We start from the raw sequence: 23,458 nt of genomic DNA, 5'->3' as shown, positions 1-23,458 counted from the left end.
AAACATTCATTGAACTGGATTTTGAAATCTATAAAGTTTCAAAACTAGTTTTTTTGTAATACTGATTCTAAAAGTTGAAAAAAAAATAGTATTAGAGCCCAGAAATTTGGGGGAATGCTTTTTGTCATATATATTTTGGAAATTGACATTGCATTTTAGTTTATTGAAGACTGATACATTCTGAAGAAGAAAGACGGTTTTATTGAAATCTGGCTCTTTCATCATATAATACCTGTTACTGACCTGGAGAACCAGTGTTCCTTGAAACACAGATTGAGAAATGTTAGTTTGCTTCATTTTATATACGAGAAATGTCGTTGGTCACGTGTAGTCAAGTGATGGCAGGCCTCAACTGCAGCCCATCTCTACATTTATTATTCTGCTGTAACAGTTCCCTTTCTCTCATCCAAGTACTAACCAGGCCCGACCCTGCTTAGCTTCCGAGATCAGACGAGATCGGTCGCGTTCAGGGTGGTATGGCCGTAGACAACAGTTCCCTTTCTGTTTACCACCTTATTTTCTTTTTTTTTTTGAGACGGAGTCTCACTCTGTCGCCCAGGCTGGAGTGCAGTGGCGCGATCGCAGCTCACTGCAAGCTCTGCCTCCCGGGTTCACGCCATTCTCCTGCCTCAGCCTCTGGAGTACTGGGACTAAAGGAGCCCACCACCACGCCCGGCTAATTTTTTGCATTTTTAGTAGAGACAGGGTTTCACCATGTTAGCCAGGATGGTCTCAATCTCCTGACCTCGTGATCCGCCTGCCTCGGCCTCCCAAAGTGCTGGGATTACAGGCGTGAGCCACCATGCCCGGCCTACCACCTTATTTTCTATTAGTATTCAATTCATATTAGAAATAAAAGTATAATTATTGTCATGTGAGAGTGTTTGTAACAAGTAGAGATCTGGCAGATGTTAAAGAACACATTTTGAGAAGTGCAGCACTGACATATTTGCAGACTCTTTTAATTGGCCCTGTCTTTGTAAATGGTTTGCAGACCTTAGCGGGGGAATAGACTTTCTATGTGGTAGTATATTCCTGATGGAAATCTTGTACATAAGTTAGAAAGAACTAGTTAACGTCATAAATGTAGGGAAACGATCAGTTTATTATGTGCTTCAATTGCCATCAGTATGGGATATTTTACTAGCTTTATGTTCTCTGTTCCTCATGTTGGAGAGTTAAACCTTGATGGTGTTCGTGAAGTAAGGGAGCCAGTTGAACATTCTTGTCTATTGTTTATCCATTTCCTAGGTTATGCTTATCAGAAAAATGAAATATGAAGTACAGAAAGGGTTGTCAAAAACTGGAGAAACCTTGAAGTCATTTTGGGAATAAGATTTGCTAAAGGATTTGGGGCTAAAAGATGGTTATTGGGAGACATTTCTGAAGATATACAGGTAAATTAGGGAGTGAATTCATGGCTCTTTTGGGAATGCCTTTAAGATGGCCAGCATAAGCTTCATGTGGGGGTAACAGCTACCCTTGTAAAGGAGAGAGGTGTATAATGCACCTAGTGAAGTTCTTGGTCGTTCTGTAAATGGTGTCTGCTCTTAGTACTGTGCCAAATAAGAGTGATTGAAAGTGTTGGTCTTTTTTTGTTTTTTTACTTTTAATTTTTAGACACAGGGCCTTGCCCTGTTGCCCAGGCTAGAGTGTAGTGGCACAATCATAGCTCACTGCAGCCTCGAACACCTGACCTCAAGCATTCCTCCCAACTCCGTCTCCCAAAGTGTTGGGATTACAGGTCTGAACCACTGTACCCAGCCTATGTCAAAATCTTTAAAGTACCAGCTGATGGTGGCCGGGCACAATGGCTCATACCTGTAATCCCACCACTTTGGGAGGCTGAGGCAGGTGGATCGCTTGAGCTTAGGAGTTCAAGACCAGCCTGCCCAACATGGTGAAACCTCGTCTCTACTAAAAACACAAAAATTAGCCAGGCGTGGTGGCACGCTTCTGTAATCCCAGCTACTTGGGAGGCTGAGGCACGAGAATTGCTTGAACCTGGGAGGCAGAGTTTGCAGTGAGCTAAGATTGCGCCACTGCATTCCAGCCTGGGCAACAGAGTGAGACTCTTTCCAGCCTGGGCAACAGAGTGAGACTCTGTCTCAGACACACACACACACACACACACACACACACACACACACACACACACACACACACACACACACACACACACACACACACACACACACACACACACACACACACACACACACACACACACACACACACACACACACACACACACACACACCTAGCTGATTGGGGTTTTGGGTTTTTGTTTTAGTTTTTGAGACAGGGTCTTGCTCTGTCACCCAGGCTGGAGTGTAGTGGCGAGATCTCGGATCACTGCCACTTCTGCCCCCAGGCTCAAGCGATTCTCCCACTCAGTTTCCTTGAGTAACCAGGACTGCAGGTACATGTCACCATGCCTAATTCTTGTTTTTGTTTTCTGAGATGGGATTCCATTCTGTTGCCCAGGCTGGAGTACAGTGGTGCAATCACAGCTCACTGCAGCCTCAATTTCCCCAAGCTCAGGTGATCCTCCCACCTCAGCCTCTTGAGTAGCAGAGACTACAGGTGGGTGCCACCATGCCAGGTTTATTTTTATTTTTTTTGAGACTGGATCTCACTTTGTCACCCAGGCTGGAGTACAGTGGCAGTCATAGCTCATTGCAGCCTCAACCTCCAGGGCCCAAGTGATTCTCCCACCTTGGCCTCCTGAATAGCTAGGACTACAGATGTGTGCCACCACATTTGGCTAATATTAAATTTTTGTAGAGATGGAGTCTCACTATGTTGCCCAGGCTGGGCTGATTGGTTTTGAAGGAAGTATGGAAATAAACTTTTCTTCTATTTAGAAATACTATAATCTGGTATTCTGAATAATATTTTAAGAAGTGGCTTATTAAAAACTGAAGGAATGTACACTAGCTTTACTTCTTTTTTTCTTTTTTTTTTTTTTCCCCGAGACAGAGTTTCACTCTCTTTGTCCAGGCTGGAGTGCAATGGTGCAATCTCAGCTCACTGCAACCTCCGTCTCCCAGGTTCAGGCAATTCTCCTTCCTCAGCCCCTCAAGTAGCTGGGATTACAGGCATGCGCCACCACGCCTGGCTACTTTTTGTATTTTTAGTAGAGATGGGGTTTCACCATGTTAGTCAGGCTGGTCTCGAACTCCTGACCTCAGGTGATCCACCCACGCCGGCCTCCCAAAGTGCTGGGATTACAGACATGAGCCACCGTGCCCGGCTGCTTTATTTCTTAATGGAGCTTGCCAAATAAAGAACTTGAGTTCTAGTAATATTAGCACTTTCAAAGACATAAACTAAGATCTGTTGTGGCTTTTGTGAAGTTTTACTGATAGTTATTACAATGTTAATTAGACTCCACATACTTTTTAAATCAAAGCATATTTTTTAAATTGTTAATTTAATGGTGGGTTGATGTTCTTTTTTCTTAATACATTTTCATTTTCTTTTTGGCAACATTTTAATTTCCAGACGTGGATTAGTCACTATCAAAATTTTATTCCTAAAATGTTTGGAAAGTGGAAATAGCTGTGGAAACTGTGAATAGTCAGTAAGGTAGCAGAATTCAAATTATTTTTTCCAGTACTGACATTTAGAATGTCATGTTGGACATTTAAAATTTTTCTGGTTTGTAGCCTCGTTACTGTATAGAAATCAACTACCAGATGAGTAGTTGACAGACACAGCTAGCTTGGTTGCTTGCTTGCTGTTCTTGCCGCCTTCTTCTTCTTCTTCTTTTTTTTTTTTCTTTTTTTTCTGAGGCAGGGTCTGGCCCTGTTCCCCAGGCTGGAATGCAATGGTGTGATCTTAGCTCATTGCAACCTCTGCCTCCTTGGGCTCAAGCCATCCCCCCACCTCAGCCTCTCCAAGTAGCTGGGACTACAGGTGTGCGCAACCACGCCTGGCTAATTTTTTGTAGAGATAGGATTTCACCATGTTGCTTAGGCTGGTCTTGAACTCCTGAGCTCAAGAGATCCTCTCTCCTCAGCCTCCCAATGTGCTGGGATTACAAGCCTGATCCACTGTGCCCAGCCAGGCTTTCTTAATTTCTGACAGTTTGCTGAAATGGGCCCTAAGGCTGAGGATGCCTTCTGAGATTGGTGGAAGCTACTGATATTTCCTTGTCACTTTAGGCTCAATTGCTGTATAAGTTATAATATGATAGAGTAGATTAAAGGATTTATTTGTAAGTAGATGTGTTCTGTCTTTTACAAAACCTGCCCCACTTTATTGGTAAAGAATTGGAAAACGCCCTGTTTTAACTAAAATGTTGATTGCTTCTGCAGATGTCTAATATCATATTTATATTTTTTATTACATTCAAATTGAGATAAGGCAATGACCTTTTCATCTTATTATATATGGAGGAACTTGAATAGATATATTGTAAGCTATCATAAGTAATACTTAAAATATATTAAAATTCAGGTCAGCCACAGCATTCATGCAGATTATTATCTATTCTGTAATAAACTAAAGACTGTTTCTCTGGTTCTTTAAGCAGAATTGAGCTCTGAATCTAGTTTATTATTGTCGGATTATTATTTTAATCATGCTTATAACAAATGGTGACTTAAACTGTTGCTATAAATGTTTACATTATGTTAGGATAATAAAACTCATTAAATTATGAAGTTCTTGTACATTTAAAAGTCTATCTTATATATTTGTTATGCAAATCAATAGATATGTATCAGGTAAACCAGAAATTCTAGTTAGAAAAAATCCTTTTTGTGTCTTGGTGTTTGAAGATATTAAAAGGTGAAAGGAATTTCTGATTACCATTTTAACATGTTTAGATATGGGCTTTTTAGTTTTAATAGAAACATCTTTTCCTAGATTATCTTGCTGATATTAAGTTGTTAAATTTTGCTACACTTTATTTTGAAGTTTTACTGTCTTGTAAAACTCCATATTTTTACATAGTTTTACTGTCTTGTAAAATTCCCTATTTCATAGGTTGATAGAAATGGCAAAACAAGTTAACTTGCTTAAGCTTAGCTTGCTTAACTGTCAATTGATGTATGTTTAAATGAATTTGAAGTTGTTTCAGAATTCTACTTAAAACAGTACATTTATTCTAGCTTTTATCATATACTAAGTATTTATTTATTTATTTGAGACGGAGTCTCACTCTGTCACCCAGGCTGGAGTGCAGTGATGTGTCTCTATTTTAGTAGAGACGGGGTTTTGCCATGTTGGCCAGGCTGGTCTCTAACTCCTGACCTCAAGTGATCCGCCTGCCTTGGCCTCCCAAAGTGCTGGGATTACAGGCATGCGCCACCACACCCAGCCCCAGTCTATATACTAAGTATTTAAAAAGAAGTACTCAGTTGTTAATCAAAATAATATGATTTGGAAAAATGTAAAATTAAACCTCAGAGTCCTAGAGTCAAACTGGTTTTGAATTTCCTGTTCTTTACTGACATGTGATCTTAGGTGAGTTAGTTCACCACTTTGTGCCTTAGTTTCCTTATCAAGTAAAGTTGTGATGATAATAATATTCCATATATGATAGGGTTATGCTAATGAATGAGGCAATATATATAAAATGCATAATACAATGCATAATAATGCACACAGTGGCAATTTCCTGTAGTTCCAGCTACTTGGGTAGCCGAGACAGGAGGATTGCTTGAGCCCAGGAGTTCGAGGCTATAGTGTGCCGTGATTGTACCTGTAACTAGTCACTGCATTCCAGCCTGGGCATCATAGGAAGACCTTGTTTCTCTTTTCTTAAAAGCATAATACATTACCTACCGTATACTAAGCTCTCAGTAAATTAAAAATTAAAACAAAAAGTTATGAATATTTACCTGTAACCAACTTTGTAAGTGAAGGTATTAATACATTGGAGTTTATCTCTTGAATTTTAATTTAAAAAAAGGAAGAAGGATATTTATGGCACTAAACTCTATTTCCTGCGAAAATTTTTGAAGAAACAAATGAGAAGGTCTTCAGTTTTAATAATGCAGGAATAAACGTACATAATGTAAATTGGAAAGAACTTTTGCTTTTTTATTCACCTGTTCTATGATATGCTTGCTATAGTCTGGAGTTAATTTCCACACTTGCTATTTAATGTAGACATTGTTTTTCTATCTGTAGGAAAGATTTTCCCTTTTGATCTCTCCCATATTATCTTCTGAATTAAAGTTCTCTATCTAGAGAACTGTTTACCAAAGGGAAAGAAAAAGACTATTAACATCTGGTTACTTTTCTGATATTAGTACAGAACATGACATAATGCTCTCATTTCCATTAGGATTAGCTTTTAAAGAAAGATTGGACTAAATTTTTCATCTGAATGAAAAATTGGAGATTTATATTTCTTAATTTCTCAGTGGATATTCCACAGGTGTGTTGAATATGGAACCGTATTCAGGATGTTTTGTTCTATTTTTTATTTTTAACTTTCTATTTTGAAATAATTTTAGACTTACCAAAGTTGCAAAAATTTAGTACACAGGCTTGGTGTGGTGGCTCATGCCTGTAATCTCACCATTTTGGGAGACTCAGGCAGGCAGATTACTTAAGCCCAGGAGTTCAAGACCAGCCTGGGCAACATGATGAAACTTTGTCTCTACAAAAATTAGCCAAGCATGGTGGTGTGTCCCTGTAGTCCCAGGTACTAGTGAGGCTGAGGTGGGAGGCTTGCTCGAGTCAGGGAAGTGGACATTGCAGTGAGCCACGATTGTGCCAATGCATCCCAGCCTGGGCGACAGAGCCACACCCTGTCTAAATACACACACACACACACACACACACGCCACACCCTATCTAAATATGCACACACACACATGCCACACCCTATCTAAATACACACACACACACGTATTTCACACCGAATCCCCATATACCTGTCACCCAGCTTTCCTTAATGTTCGTATCATGTATAACCATAGTACAGAAGTCAGGAAATGCAGTAGTCAGGAAATTAATACCAACTACTCTAGACATTTTTTAATTTTGACGTTGTCTACTAAATGATCTTTTTCTGGTCCAGAATCCAGTTTAGGAATTCATATTGTACTTGGTTGTCATATCTCCTTAATCTCCTTTAATCTAGGCCTGCTCTTCATTCTTTCTTTCCTTTCATGACTTTGACACTTTGGAAGAATACTAGGTAGTTTGATTGGTCCTTAATCTGTGCATTTTTGGCAAGGATATGACAGAGGTGATGGTGTATTCTTATTAGTAGATAAGGAGGTACATGATTATGATCCATCCCATTATTGGTGATGTCATCTTGATCATTTGATTAAGGAGGTGCCTGCCAGGTTTCTAAACTATCAAGTTTCTATTTTTCACTTTGTAATTAACACGTGTCTTGGGGGGAATATTTTGAGACTGTGTAAATAATCTTATTTCTCATCATACTTCCATTAATTTTAGTATCCATTGATGATACTTGCTTGATCAGAATCTTTTACATTTAATTATTTAACATCTGTTTTTGTTTCGTTGTTGACTGATATATTATTTTCCTTGTCATAAATGGTTAAAGACCCCAAAGGAATTAATGTAAAGGCAGCCTAATTCGCAAAACGTAAGTGGTTTTGTTGCTATGGTCTTTCTTTTCTTTTTTATTTATTTGTATTTGTATTTGTTTGTTTTTTTGAGACGGAGTCTCGCCCTGTCACCCAGGCAGGCTGGAGTGCAGTGGCACGATCTTGGCTCACTGCAACCTTTGCCTCCTGGATTCAAGTGATTCTTGTGCTTCAGCCTCCCAAGTAGCTGGGATTACAGGCATGCACCATCACACCCGGCTAATTTTTGTATTTTTAGTAGAGACGGGGTTTCACCATGTTGGCCAGGCTGGTCTTGAACTCCTGGCCTCAAGTGATCCACCTGCCTTGGCCTCCCAGAATGCTGAGATTACAGGCGTGAGCCACCACGCCTGGTCTGGTCTTTCATGTTTTCTGAGTTTTCTGAGTGCACTCTTATGAACGTAATGCAACTCAAGATCCTAGAATGAAAAAATACAGTAGGAAGATTATCCTTTTTTTTTTTTTTCAATACCTTATAGGTCCTTCAAAATGTGCTGCTGGCCATTATAAGAATAAAGCTAAATATTTCATGCTAGCAAGACGAAGAAGACACTAGCGAGGTAAAAGTAATGGATAGGTTAATTATGAAAAAAGTATTTGTTAGAGCAATTTAGAGATCTTAAAATTACTAAGGTTTTTTTTAATGACATATACTAGCCTTTTTCATTTAAAGGAGTCAGTGGCAAATTTAAGCTTTATTTATTTTTTTTTTTTTTGAGACGGAATCTCGCTCGTTGCCCAGGCTACAGTGCAGTGGTGTGATCTCGGCTCATTGCAACCTCTGCCTCCCAGGTTCAAGCGATTCTCTTGCCTCAGCCTCCCAAGTAGCTGGGACTACAGGCGTGTGCCACCACACCTGGCTAATTTTTGTATTTTTTATTAGAGATGGGTTTTACCATGTTGGCCAGGCTGGTCTTGAACTCCTGACTTCAGGTGATCCGCCTACCTTGGCCTTCCAAAGTGCTGAGATTTCAGGTGTGAGCCACTGTGCCGGCCAAATTTAACCATTTTTATATTTAGTTTTTCTTGACCCTTAGGTTGCCTTATCCTTTTTTATAGTCAATATAGTTTATGCAACTGTGTTTCTATGATTGCCTTTTATCTTTTATTCTATAGTGGATTAACTACTCTAAAATATATATATTGTAGATTGTTTCTTTTTCATCTGTTTTACTTCATCTTCTACCTTAATGGAGCATGAACACATTTGGGTTATCTGTTGCTTGTCTTTTAACAAATAGTTGATATTTATATCTAGTGGACTAACTTGAATACCAGTAACATTTTCAGATGGTATATTTTCCAAAAGGATGAAGAGAAAATATACAGATAATGGAATTTGGCTGGATGTTGAGCTCTAAAAATGCTTTAATAGTTAGGTTTTTCTGTTTTCGTTACAGCTTCCTTCTCTTTTAGGAAATTACTGTCCATGATTAAGCACATATCCTCTTGATGGTATTCAGCCCCTTAAGTTCAGACTTCCTTCCTGTTGGTTGTTTTTTTTTTTTTAATTAAAAAAAAAATCTTTTTAACACACAACTTTGCTCAGTCTTCCCTATTTTTTTCAAAAAATGTGTATTCCATTTGATAATACACACAAGATTTATGGTTTAGAAATAATCTTTACCTCCAGTGCCATTACAATACCTTAGTTAACTAATTCCGAATAACTTGGGTGGGGTTTTTTTTTTTTTTGCCTTTTTGTTTTGTTATGGGGTAAGATCTCTCCCTTTTTGCGATTGGATATTCTGGCAGTATCTGGTTTTTGTACTACTTTTAAATCTCTGAAAAAGAATATTAGAAATCTGTAATCGTTGCAATTTGGCTAACATTTGTATCATCTCAGGATAATACCTTTGAAATTTCTGCTAACTATGCTAAAAAATTAATCCTTAGAAGTTGACGACCCCAAAAAGAGATGGACCCAAGAAAGTTTATTTTTAATTTTTTGAGACGGCGGAATCTTGCTCTGTTGCCCAGGCTGGAGTGCAGTGGCTCAGTCTCAGCTCATTGCAACTTCTGCCTCCTAGGCTCAGGCGGTTCTCCTGCTTCAGCCTCCCGAGTAGGTGGGACTACAGGTGAGCGCCACCATGCCCAGCTAATTTTTTGTGTTTTTAGTAGAGACAGGGTTTCACCATGTTGGCCAGTCTGGTCTTGAACTCCTGACCTCAGGTGATCGGCCTGCCTCAGCTTCACAAAGTGCTGGGATTACGAGTGTGAGCCATGGTGCCTGGCCGAAAGTTATACTTTTGATAAATTTTTTGTTTTCTTTAGGATTAGAAAGTTGAACTTTTTAGTGTCTACTTTAGATATCAGCCACTTGACAAAATTCTCCTTTGTTTTTTTGATCAGTAACTTATTTGTAAAGCATTTACTGAATTACCTATTCCATGTGCCAAGCACTTTTCTAGGGGCTAGAGATAAAAGACACACTGCTTCTGTTAAGCATGTTCTTTCCTTTTCTTCTTACTGCCAGCTAGGACTGTTTTGGATACTTAGAGGAATTTGTGAAGAGTTTGTTTTCTTTGTAGAAGTGCCTTAGAACCAGTATGAATGGGTGATAATAGGTAAAGAATAAAAAGATGCTTCCAATGTATGTAGAATGTCCAGGTTAATGAATAATCGGTAAATTTATAAATCATTAAGTTCAACTTTAGAACAGTCAGTTGTAGCACGTTTGAGTAGAAATCAGTCTTTGTAGAAACATAATGCCTTCTATTTCATAGCTTAAATAGGTGTAGCCTTCCCTTATGCTTAGCTATTAGAAATGCTTAAAACTAATAAGCTGTGTATGCTCATTTAATAATTTAATATTGAGAACAAATATTGCAAACAGCCTAATTTGATGTACTTCTCGTAAAATTTTTTCAGTGGTGTTTATATATAAAATACTGTTTCTGATTTAAATATACATGGATTTTCAGTAAGAATCTTTAAAAATTTCATTATTTACAGAAAATGTTAAAATGATTTCATTGATGTACTGGTAGGTTAATAGAGCTTATAACAGCCATTTGAGGTAGCAGCTCAGCATTGCTGATTTTGTTAGCTTTGGTTTGAAATTTTTTCTCTAGTGGTTGAAATGTAAGTCTTGCAGTGTAATAAATATTTCCCCCTCTTAAAATATCACATAGAAGAATGTTGTCCACTGAAATAGAATTAGGTAAGGGCTTCCTGTATCATTTTTAGGAGCTTCTATCAATAATATTCTCACAAAGCCTGCTCTTCCTTGTTCAAATAATGACCCCATTTTGAAAGCCTCTTTACATTTTTTATATAAATGATACATTATCAAATTCAGAGTCTTCATAAATTATTAACTCTTAAAGCAGGAGAGATACCAGCTCTCAGTGATTTCAAAATAATTTCTACTTAGAGAAATCTGCTTATTCATTTCTGAGTATGAGTGTTGAATTAGGATGTTTTGGTACTTCAGGCAAAATAAAGAAGTTATATTCTGAAAGCGTTCTGACTTAGGGGAAGTTTGTAAAGATTCATTTTCTCCAGTGAGCTCTCATATTTAACTTGCTGTGTAACCTAACCTAAGGACATTTGGTTTTTTAAATCTAAGTTTGGTGTACTTTTAATCTATATTATACTGTGGTGTGTGATAAATAAAGATTTGGATGCATTTAACGTAAAGTTCCTGTTGTAGAAATTCTAAATTTAGAACAATGTTAATCTGAGCAAGATCTGGTTTTTTGTGAGTTGTTTTTCATTTTCAAAGTGAAGTAGGCCTGTAAACTTAAAAATGAAAATTACCAGGTGTATTTCCTATATCAAAATGTACCTCTTTCTTTTTGCCTGTATTTTCACTCACCTATATGTTATTATTGATTAGTATTCAAGAACTGAAGGAAAACTATTGGAAAGTTAACTATTGGAAATGACTGGAAAGGAAACTAAAGGAAATTTGGAAAATCATATCTTAATTATAATTTCTGAATAGGTTTTAAACTATTTTAAAGTAGTAAGTTTTACTTAGAGTTCATTAATTTAGAAATCTTAGATAATTTTCATGGTTGATATTGAGCTATTACTATATGAAAAAGAATAATTTGTCAAGGAAATTGATTAGAAAAGACTAGAGGATGATTGTTTAATAAATAAATTTTAAAGCACTTTTGTAGCACCTATTTGCACCATATAGGTACTGTGAAAATGTATGTAGATAGCTCCAACATACTGATTTTAAGCCTTTTTCCTCTGTTGAAGAGCCACTCCTTAACAACTCCAGCTGTGGAATGCTTTGTTAATCTACTAGGGTTTTTTAGGCTCTTGAAACTACTTAATTAGATTGCATTTATTTACTAAGATTCGGCATTCAGATCCTTTTTCTAATCTGTGCTCCTTTCTTCTTATCATCCATCATATACCTCCTCATTGTGATTATACTGTAAAATACTTTTTAAAGCCTACTGATCTAAAGATACAGTCTTTTAAATACTAAAAGGCTTTTGGACTTAAAATCTATTGGAAACTTAAATTGAAAAAATATCTGCCACTTTAGGTGCATAAAGTACTTTCATAATTATTTGATACCTCTTGTTAGATGGCAGTTTCACCTTCTTCTTTCTAATTTGTTTTTTCTTTAATATTTGGTAATTACAGATTTGATGGTTAAATTCATAGGTTTTCTTTACTTAGGCCAAACTGTCTTCATTTCTCATTTGTACAGAATTGGATACGTCCCTGTGCAGAAGGGTTAGCTCATTCTTTTCATCTTTAAGCTTTTAAAGTTACTTAGTCTAAATGTTGTTAGGTAATGGAATAACCATTCCTTTTCAGCTTTTGGTACATTTCCAAACTGGCTGGCAGAGCCAGGAGGAAGTGAAGGCATTAAAAACACTAACTTTGGTTGGTTGCTACCGTCTTAGTGCTGAGACTATAACCTTTGTTGGTTGATTGATAGAGAACAAGAGAACACAATCCTCGTTCCACTAACAGGTAAGGAACTCTTGTGATAACCAGTTGGTATGTGAGGGAGATTACTTGATAGCATTTCATAAAAACTTTATCCCAAAATATAACATGTCCCAGAAATAGGATACTGTGACTGTACTCCATAGAACAAGGAGATGCAGCACCTTTAAATTTAGAATAAGATCTGAAATTTAATAGGGATGTATTACTCTGTACCACAAAGCATAATTGATCTGTTTTCCAAAGGCAACACTGTTAAAATTTATCCTGCAGTCCCTGTAACTTTAAATATGTATCTGCCTATCTTATTCTCCTTTCAGCTTTTCCTTGATCAGATGCTATGTGCTTTGAACTTCCTTCTCTTATTTATTCCTATAATAAAGCTAACTATTTTCTAGTGTCTTTGCCATCATCTATAATTTGGGTATATCTTACTGCTTTAATTTCTATGTTATAGCCATTAATGATTATTCCTGGTTCTTCTTGACCCAAAAGAAAATGATTATGCATTTTAAAAAGGATTTTGAGTCTGTATTGCCTGTATCCACTATTCTGCCTTCCCAGTTTTAAAGCTGAGTGCTTGAAGAATAAATCTTTTCAGTGACAGTAGTCATAAGCTTTGATAAAATATAGGCTTAGCTTTGTATTGCTGTAATATGGGCCTATAGTGTGATTAATTCTTTAAGTTAATGAAGACTTGAACTCAGAGAAGAAATTCAGCTTCTTAGACTTTCCCAAAGTTTAGTAGTATTCCTGTTAATATGCTTGATTTTTTCTGTTTCTACTTTTCAGTCCATCTTCTTTTCTTTGACAGAAGAATTAACTGGGACTCCTCTTTTGATATATCTGAGGTTGCATGCCTTTTCACTGTCCCTTAAAGACAACTATGATCTTGTTTCCAGTCATAATTTATCATTTTTGATTTGGTCTTCCACTCAAAGTTGAGTGGTTTATCACAGAGTGTGTTATGGCTTAGACCAATAAGGTCCCTTCTTATTAGTTACTGAGGAATTAATCATTTGTGGTGACAGACTTCTAAAATTCAAATTAAGAAGGCACTAAAGAAAGTATGCCCAAAGGTAGCTCCTTTTTATCCTGAGGATTAAGCCATTACAAACTCAAATGACCAGAGAATGTAATTTCTTAATAAGAATTTTTTCTTAAATCTATATTCAGCTCTCTATTTCAGTGCTTCTCTCCTACCAGAGGTGCAAGGAGTGATCCTAGAACCACAGATACAGCCAAGACCACGGAGAGCTTTTGACGTCAGGGGTCCACTTTCTCCACTGAACCCTTGGAGACAGAATATCCAGCTTCTGGAGAGAGTGGGAAAGGATAATAAACAAGTGGGTGCTTTCCATTATTTACTTGGGTTAATTTATAGATTGGAGTGTCCTTCCATTGCCCATTTAATTCTGTGGTAAACTCCTTGGGTTCATTTAAGAACCAGGTGGGACTACAATCTGTTTTGTTTTTCTAAGAATGCTAACTAGTACTCATTCAAAAATGAGACCTAAAATTTAATTTTCTCTCCAGATAATTAAAGCAGTGGATGATTTGGGGCACATGATTTGACGAATGCCTATGTAGTCCACAGGAATTTTAAAACGGGAATATCTACCCATTTTGGCCTTTATGGTTTTAGTGGACTTCTAAGTGCTCTTTTATATTCAAGTAATTTAAAAGGTTCTGTATTTCATCTTTGGGCAAACTGGACATTTGAAGTCTAATTTATACAGTCAGATGTCCAGGTGTTATCCTACCCTGTTAGTGAGAACCTTTTGGTCTTCTTCCTACCTCAAATATTAGGACTTCATATTAGATCTTTTAAAAGATGCAATGATAGTACTATTGTGGTTTTACTGTCAATTCTAGGCTCCATTCTTTAATAAAACATAACTATGAATGAATGTAAGTTTCAGGATACAGTATCCCTGAAAGCTATGTTTAATATACTCAAAAGTCACTTTCTAGTCCCTAGGAATAAATATTTGTGGTAAAAGAACGCTTTCCTAGATTTCCCCCATGGCATTAAGATGGTTTTCTCTTAGTTTCTTTGATGCCAAGGGTAGGATTTGATTCCAGGAAGTTCTTACCACCTACAGTGGGTAGAATGTGAACTTGTTACCTTTGGCAAGTTTTCATTTTTCCTTGGTGGATTCCTTCTGTGACTCCAGGTATCTTGATAATGGGAGACTGGTTTATTTGTTCTCTAATTGCCCAGATTTCTTTCAACTGGTAAAACATCATACTTCTTCAGCAAAAGGAATTCTTCTAGCAGAGCCTTCATGGATGATATCTGTCACACATGCCAGCACCTGCAGTTTGGAAGGCAGTGGTGAATGGATCCATGCAATATGTCTAGAAGACACAAGGATGAGCCAGCCACCTGATCTTGTCATTTATAAACTTTTAAGAATTACTCTGGTTTACTTTTGGTCTGAAAATGGAAAGGCTCAAATAATGAAATAATCTTTTCAGATTGGAATTTTACATGGCCATGAAAATATTTCTTTCTATTCAGAAGACTGAAATAGAGGAAGCTTGAGAGACTCCTTTCTTTTAAAAGCAGCTCTCTGTATCTGTTTCATTTAAAACATTTGTGGGATTGAAAATCACCTTAATGAAGTAGGCAAACATTTTTTTAAGTAGTAGAGGAAGTCCAGAAAACTTAATGAAATGGTTTTTTTTGTTGCCTGACACTGGAAGTAACTAGTAAATAAAGGGTGAACTTCTTAATTATTCAAAAACTGCTTTTAATATTAGGATATACTCTTTTAGCTCATCTTTGCTGGTCTTGAGCCTTATTATAATTGTCAAATCAACAAAGTTTCTAATAGAGAAGTAGAAGAAATATCTTTTGAGATGTAAGTAGCTTGGTCTGTCTTCTAAAGTAATACATGCCTGTTAAACTTGAGGTATTTTTTTCATACTGAAGGCATTCTAAAGTTTGAGTGGTACTGTCACAGAACGGTAGTTTACAGAGCAGAGACACTTAGTATTAGAAGAAGCTTGTAGGTGTGAAGGAATAAGTGTTGCAAAATAGTTATTTATCCAAGCTATCAATTAATTGAAGTAGTTATCAAAATGTTTCTGTTTCTTTCTTTGGTATCTATTAACTGGTCAGTCAAAAGCTATTAACGTTTTTAAAGTCACCTAATGCTGCCAGTTTGTTAAATTTGGTATACATTTTAAGAATAGACATTCTAGAGTTATTAATATGGAAGCAGCTAAAATGTTTTAGGAAATCTCAAGAGTTTTAGAAGCCACATTTGCTAAAGCATAACCTGCACTTAGTCTTTCTTGGCTATCTGTATTTTTTTTCTCATTAATTATAAATAAATTTTTGTAAATATAGTATTTAAAAGTAAGTTTAAAGGCTCAATTTGAACTGAAATTTCCCCAGAGAGCTTTGAATTCCCATAAATGATTACAGCTTTTACTTCCAACTTGTTTTTAGTAAATGTTAATAAGACAATTGGTTTACAAACACATATAAATTAAAAAAACAACTGTCCCTCATTTTAGGAAGAACTGAAGGAACTAAAAATGAGATTTGCTTGGAAATTAAGTTAGTTGAACTCTTTGAACCACAGTAGAAACCACTTTGTGTGGCCTGTGAGATTATAAGCTTTTTGTTTCAGCTTTGAACATGAAAAGTGATTTAATCTCTTAATCTCATTCTTTGATTGAATTTTAGCTCTGTTCCTTAAAATATGCAAAAGGAAATGTAAGTGCATTTCTAGTCACCTCATGCCACTACGAGCTATTTATTTAAAAGTGAAACTTTTTGTATATTATTGTGAACTGATTTGTTTATTTAAACTTTTATTTTGGTGAATTTACCTTTGAGTTTTTTAATATTTTATGTCACAAAATGAAGTCCTATATTTTTCAGTGTTTATGAATATTAATATAAACTTTTTTCTAGAATGACTAATTGTGTAATCTCTGTATTATGTGATAATTTGAAATCTAATAAATATTTTCTCCATTAAAAAATGCACTTACTGATAATGGCTTATTTCTGTTTCAGGAGTGGAAAGTGAAAACTTGCAACAGTATTTTTAAATGTATTTTAATTTTCTGTGTCTTTAAATATTTCTGAATATGTATTCTACCTTTCTGTGTGTTACAGTTTTTTTTTTTTCCAGAAAAATACTTTTTTGAACTGTTAAAAAGTGATTCTTCAAGGGGGTCACCAGTGAATGTATGAAATAGGTGATCTGTTTTGTATGTTTTTGCATTTTCCTGATTAGCATCGTCTTTCCTGATTAGTTTCCAGAATTGGATTTTTTTAGATGCAATTTTTGTACCTCAATTTTACAAACCATTAAAACTCTCTTGAGTTAATACTGTAAATACAAGAGTAATTTGGCCAAGTCTTTTAATGCTAGATTGATCAAAATATAACTCTTATAGAATAGCATCCAAAAACAGTTCCTTTACCCAGAAGAACATTTGAAAATAATGGCTGATTAGAGAACTATGCAATTCATAAGAACTGTTGAAATGAAAAATGTTTTGTATTTTAGTGTTCTACTTGCACAAATAATTGTAGAAGGAGAAATCTTGACCTCATAGTCTCTTGTTTATAAATCTTATCAAGACAGATATTTAGTTTTATTGATTCTTGTTTTTATAGCTACATAATTTTACTTAATTGAAGCCCCAGGAACAATTTACCTTTTCTATGCAGGATTTGCTTAGAAGCAAGAGGATTTCATTTCAGATTTGAAGAAAAGTTATTGAAGAAGTGGACCCCCAAATTTAAAAATAACATTAAGATGGGGTCCTAGGCAAGTAAAAATTGAATTAATGACAGTTGGTGGATTAAAATGTAATAATTTGGCTCCCCAAAGAAATTAATACTCTGAAAAAAATCAAATTTCTAAAAGGCAGTTATGATTTAGAATAGCTGTTGTATTGGGGGTGGGGGAAAGGAAGCTAACATTCTTGGCTTTATTAACCTGGTAAGTTTGGAAAAAAAGTAAAGATTCTGTGGACAAAATTTTGTTTTTAGAATTAAAGCTATTAAAAGGTTTACAGACACAGCATGTTTCAATGAAAGGCTGTATTTTATTTGAATATAAAAAAATCTATAAGCTTTTCCTATATGTGTATGAAAGGGTAGGTTGGGCATGGAAGTTAAAATACACCCTGCATTGGAAACCTGAAAAATATTGCAAAGATAATGGTGACATGAGTTTTTAAAAAGTAATTTTTAGAACATAGACTCTTCTCTACATCATCAGTAACCTTCAAAATAAAAATACTACAGAATGTTGAATTTGGCTTACCATTGTATTTTCGAGGTATAGGAACATAGGCTTATGGTTTCACCACCACTGACTATATTAACTATAGTATAAAAATCTGTTTTGATTGTTCTTTGGTAAGGAAACAAAGGGTTTGTTTTTTTTTTTTTGTAGCTTCTGTTTATAAAAACATGACAAGCAGTGTGACTGCAGAGTCCTGACTTTATAGGTTATTGTAAATATGTACACAGATCTTATTTTCTTTGCCGTATTGAAATAGTCTGACAAATGTCAGTGCTTAGATGTCCTAAGCAGTTTTTTTACTTTATTTTTATCCAGGTATTTTTGTTTCCCTTTAAAAATATTTCATAGTAATTTAGTCCTCAAATGTGAAAGATTTGTTTCAAAATTAAGCCCTTAGGTACTCTGGAGTGTTTTTTCCACTAATATGTACATCTAAGGTAATTAGATTACTGCATCAAAAATGTTAGTGAACTTTGAAGTATTCATCGGAGTTTTCAGGAATTATGATCAAAGGGATCTCTGCTCAAGAGGTAAGGAATGGCATAGGTAGAAAAATATTCAAAATATGTTTAATGTTTGGATTATAATGTAAACTACAACAGGTATCCTTGGGTTTTCAGATAGATGTAGAATTAGGAAAATAATTTTTCTTAAAACTCTCAGAGAAGAGAAATTGATAAACCACAAATTTTTTTGTGTGTGGCTTTGGAGGGCATTTAGAAACATGTCCACAGACATTGTACTCTGTGTATATGTAGCCTCCAATATTCCAAGGCATTTCCTACCCCTGCTCTTTTAGTATTTATGATTCATATTTAATATCTCAAGCCTGAGCACTGTAAAAATATTGTACTTTGGTAAGTTGAGTATATATTTCATGAGATTATTGCCTGGAATATTTTTGGCAAAATTTTTGCAGATTTTGGCAAAGCAAAAGGCAAGTACAATCTCCTTTTGCCTGTTTGTATTAAATAATATCTAGAACTTAGAAAACAACTGCTTGACTTAGTAACTTTTATTTTGGTTTGAGAAATTAAGGAATTCTGTAAACGTTTACTTAACACTGTAACTCGGAAGTCTTGTACTGAGGATCAAGAAATAATATTGTTGCCTTGTATATAAAATAATTGACAGGAGAAAGTGATATACTATTATTCTCTAGGGAATATTAAGTAGGTTCAAAGGGTTGTGTTAGGATAATAATCAGTATATCTAGAAACAAAGAAAAATGCAATATTGAATATGGACAAGATAGGAAAATAGATTAGGACTTTTCTCCCTAGAATTAAATTACTAGTGTAATTTACTCAATAAAGGATAACATCGAAAAATGCAATAATCCTTCATCATGTTTTTGAGTTCTTTAAAAAGAACTGCTAGTGGACATTTTTGGCTTTTTTTTTTTTTTAAGACAAGGTCTCACAGTGTCACCTAGGCTGGAGTGCAGTAGCACCATGATAGTTCACTGGAGCCTGGAACTCTTAGCCTCAAGTGATCCTCTCGCCTCACTTTTTCTGCTACAGGCGTGCACTGCCACGTCTGCTTTTTTTTTTTTTCTCCTTGAGACAGGGTCTTACTCTGTCGCTCAGGCTGCAGTGCAGTGGCTCGATCCTGGCTCACTGCAGCCTCGAACTCCCCAGGTTCAGGTGATCCTCCTACCTCAGCCTCTCAAGCTGGGACTATAGGTATGCACCACCGTACCCAGCTAATTTTTGTATGTTTTTGCAGAGATGGAGTTTATGTTGCCCAGGCTGAGGAGTGATCCTCCCTCCTCAGTCTCCTAAAATGTTGAGATTACGGGCATGGGCTACTGTTCCTGGCCTGGCTTTTCTTAAAATAATTTGCTATTTATTCCATCTTACCTTTTGATGTAGAAAAAGGGATAATGTAAATCAACATGCCATCATTACCTTTGCTAAGTTCTTTGTGATAGAACTTAGCATTTCATAGCTGATTCCATGTACATTCAGGATACTGTTTTTGTTTGTTTGTTTGTTTGTTTTGGAGACAAGAGTCTCGCTCTATTGCCCGGGCTGGAGTGCCGTGGGGCAATCTCAGCTCACTGCAACCACCGCCTCTTGGGTTCAAGCGATTCTCCCACCTCAGCCTTCCGAGTACCTGGGATTACAGGCACCTGCCATCATGTTCGGCTAATTTTTGTATTTTTGTAGAGATGGGGTTTCACCATGGTTGCCAGGCTGATCTTGAACTCCTGACCTCAGGTGATCCACCTGCCTCGGCCTCCCAGAGTGCTGGGAAAGGATACTCTTTGCTAAGAAGTTGATTCAGAATTTGCTTCCATGTCTTTTTTTTTATTATTAATTTTATTTGATAATGAAGTCTTACTCTCACCTAAGCTGGATTGCAGTGGCATGATCTCAGCTCACTGCAACATCTGCCTCCTGGGTTCAAGTGGTTCTCGCCTCAGCCTCGTGAGTAGCTGGGATTACAGGCATGGACCACCATGCCCGGCTAATTTTTTGTACTTCTAGTAGAGATGAGGTTTCACCATGTTGGCCAGGCTGGTCTCGAACTCCTGACCTCAAGTGATCCATCCACCTCAGCCTCCCAAAGTACTGGGATTACAGGCACCGGCCATCATGCCTGGCTAATCATGCCCTCAAGTGAACCACCACGCCCGGCCCCCGCTCCCATGCCATTTTTACTTGAAAATTACTTTAGAATTATCTAGCTTAGCACCCTTATTTTACATGCAAGATAATTGGTATCCAGAAATACCACATACATTTCTAATACCACACTGTTTTTAAACAAAGTGTCTGTGGTACTCAAGTCTCTTCACTACCAGATTTAACACTTTACTACTTGGTGCTGCTTGTTGATCCTAGTTTGAGACGACAGAGCAAGTCTGATCCCTTTCAAATGTGACAGCCTTCAAGATAGCTATTAATTTCCCATGAATTCCAAGCCCAAGTCTTCCACATATTAAGTATCCCCATATTCTTACCTCTTATTCATGTAGCATGCATTTGAGATCCTTAAAGATTTTGTAGATCGGCTGGGTGTGATGGCTCACGCCTGTAATCCCAGCACTTCAGGAGGCTGAGGCGGGCGGATCACAGGTCAGGAGATAGAGACCATCCTGGCTAACACGGTGAAACCCCGTCTCACACCATCCTGGCTAACACGGTGAAACCCCGTCTCTACTAAAAATATAGAAAAATTAGCCGGGCATGGTGGCGTGCGCCTATAGTCCCAGCTACTCGGGAGGCTGAGGCAGGAGAATGGCGAGGACCTGGGAGGCGGAGCTTGCAGTGAGCCGAGATGGCGCCACTACACTCCAGCCTGGGCGACAGAGCAAGACTCTGTCTCAAAAAAAAGATTTTGTAGATCTTCTGTGAGCACACTGCAGCTTCTGTTAGTGTGTGACACCAAACCAGCACATTACAAATGTGCTCTTCCTGGGCTTATAACGCGTGACCTTATGTTACGTTTGGCCTGGAATACTCATACCGCTTTCTCCTTAAATATTTATCCAGTGAAGTGCTTGATTTTATGCATGTTGAGATTCTCCTAGGCAAATTAATTATAGTGATATGAAAAAGTATTTTGTTTCTAAAAACTAGGCTAGTAGTCTGTATCTGCAAAGTATTTGTATTTTGCACAGCTTAGAAATTGACTCTGTTACAGCCACAACCTTGGGAAATCATAAATACAAAAGTAGAGTCTCCATTTAAGTTATTTTCAGTTTGCTTTCTTAATTCTGACAACTTTAAATTGTATATTAAATTGTGTAAATATAAAATGTTATTTTTCAGGTTGTATTTACTAATTTAAGGGTAACCAGGCTTCTTGGAGACACTTGTCATGTGACTGGTATTGAGAAGAAAATAAACTTTTTAGTAACATAATTAAAATTAGTGGAAAAGTGTGGGAAATATATCAAATGGCAGAAGATGGTGAAGAAGTAGTCCTGGAAGTTTGAGAATATGGCACAGTCTTGTGTTGCATATTGAAATACAGTGCAAACATTCTGCTATAGCAACATTATTTTAGTATAATAGTGCTTTTAATTACCATTTAAAATATTTATCCTTCCTCCCCCAAATCTTGAACTCCTGGAAGACATGAGGTGTTTTATTTATTTAATGGTTGCATGTACATCTAAGGGTATAGGTACCCTAATTTAAGAAACACTGGTTGTTAGGATATATCCTGTGCCTGAGTTAGAAATAATTTGGGGGAAAATAAGAAAAGAACAAACATTTACATACCTACTAAGTGTACCTTTACTAGGTGCTTCAGGTATATTTACCTAATTTAACTGAGTTAATCTGTGAGAAAGGTGATAATTTTTTCATTTTACACATAAAAATGAAGCTTAGAGGTTACAAGACCTGGCCAAGGACATATAATCTGTAAGCAATGAAGATGGCATTCAAAGGCAGATCTGTTGATCTATTACACCATTGATAATGCATTTGCATATTCTCAGAATTTCATATAGAACCTCAGTGTCTGAATTAAAGGGTTATTTTAGTATTTTTTAATAGACTTTTAAAAAAGAGCAGTTTTACATTTATGGAATAATTGACCAGTAAGTGTAGAGAGTTCCCATTTACCTCCTCCTCCCTCCCACAGTTTCCTGTTACCATCTTGTGTTAGTGTGTTACATTTGTTATAATTGATGAACCAGTATTGATCAATTATTAATTAAAGTCCATAGTTTACATTGGGGTTCATGCTTTCTGTCATGCAGTTCTGTAGGTTCTGTCAAATACATGTCATATATTCACCATTAGTATCATACAGAATAGTTTGACCTAGAAATGTCCTTTGCTCCCTTATTTGTGTGATGGCTGGATCATATGGTAAGTCAGTGTTTAGCTTTGCAGTACAGAAACTGCCAAACTGTCTTCTAAAGTGACTTTACCGTTTTGCATTCCCATCAGCAATGAATGTGATTTCTGTTGCTTCACATTCTCACCAGCATTTGATGTTATCATTTGGTTGTAGCTACTCTAATAGGTGTGTAGTGGTATCTCATTGTTTTAATTTGCAGTTCCCTAATGATATATGATGTTGAACATCTTCTCATACACTTTCCACTCAATCTGCTGAGTGTCTGCTTAAATTATTTACCCATTTTAGAAATCAGGTTTTTTTTTTTTGAGTTTTAAGAGTTCTTGATATATTTTGGATACCAGCCCTTTATCGGGTGTTTGGTAAATGTTTTCTCCCAGCCTGTGGCTTGTCTTCTCGTTCTCTTAATATTGTCTTTTGCAAAGAAATTTTAATAAAGTCTGCCTTTACTGGGTCATGATTTTGGTGGTGCACCTAAAAATTTAAGGCCACCTAAGTTTTCCCCTGTTTTATATTCTACAGATTTTTTTTTTGAGTTTTGTGATTTACATTTAGATCTATGACTTGTTCTCAGTTTTTGTGAAAGGGGTAAGGTTTATGTTTACATTGATTTTTGGAGGGATTAGGGACATGTGATGTCCAGTTGTTCCAGCACCATTCGCTGAAGACTGTTCTTTCTCCATGAATTGCCTTTGCTGTCTTTTCAAAGGTCAGTTGACTATATGTGGTTTTACATCTGGGCTCTTTATTCCATTCCACTGATCTTTTCTTTGCCAATATCATACTGTGTTGAATACTGAAGCTTTTTAGTAAGTCTTGAAGTCTGGAGAGTGTAAATCCTCT

At 36.5% G+C, this 23,458-nt stretch overlaps 1 protein-coding gene across 5 annotated transcripts in view; it reads left to right on the top strand.

Moving 5' to 3' along the window:
• TSC22D1 (TSC22 domain family member 1) overlaps positions 1–23,458 on the top strand; it is a 147,350-nt gene that overhangs the window by 23,975 nt on the left and 99,917 nt on the right. The window contains exons 2-3 of one of the 5 annotated variants that reach the window (XM_009248608.4): positions 13,699–13,855; positions 14,734–16,511. In XM_009248608.4, coding sequence (XP_009246883.3) covers positions 13,699–13,855; positions 14,734–14,751 — 175 coding nt within the window. In that variant the 3' untranslated portion in view covers positions 14,752–16,511. 5 annotated transcript variants of the gene reach the window in all.

This window comes from Pongo abelii, chromosome 14 (assembly GCF_028885655.2).
Source record: "Pongo abelii isolate AG06213 chromosome 14, NHGRI_mPonAbe1-v2.0_pri, whole genome shotgun sequence".
In the NCBI taxonomy this organism is placed as follows: domain Eukaryota; kingdom Metazoa; phylum Chordata; class Mammalia; order Primates; family Hominidae; genus Pongo; species Pongo abelii.
The sequence above is the reverse complement of the archived record's forward strand: the minus strand, read 5'-3'. Positions and strand labels throughout refer to the sequence as shown.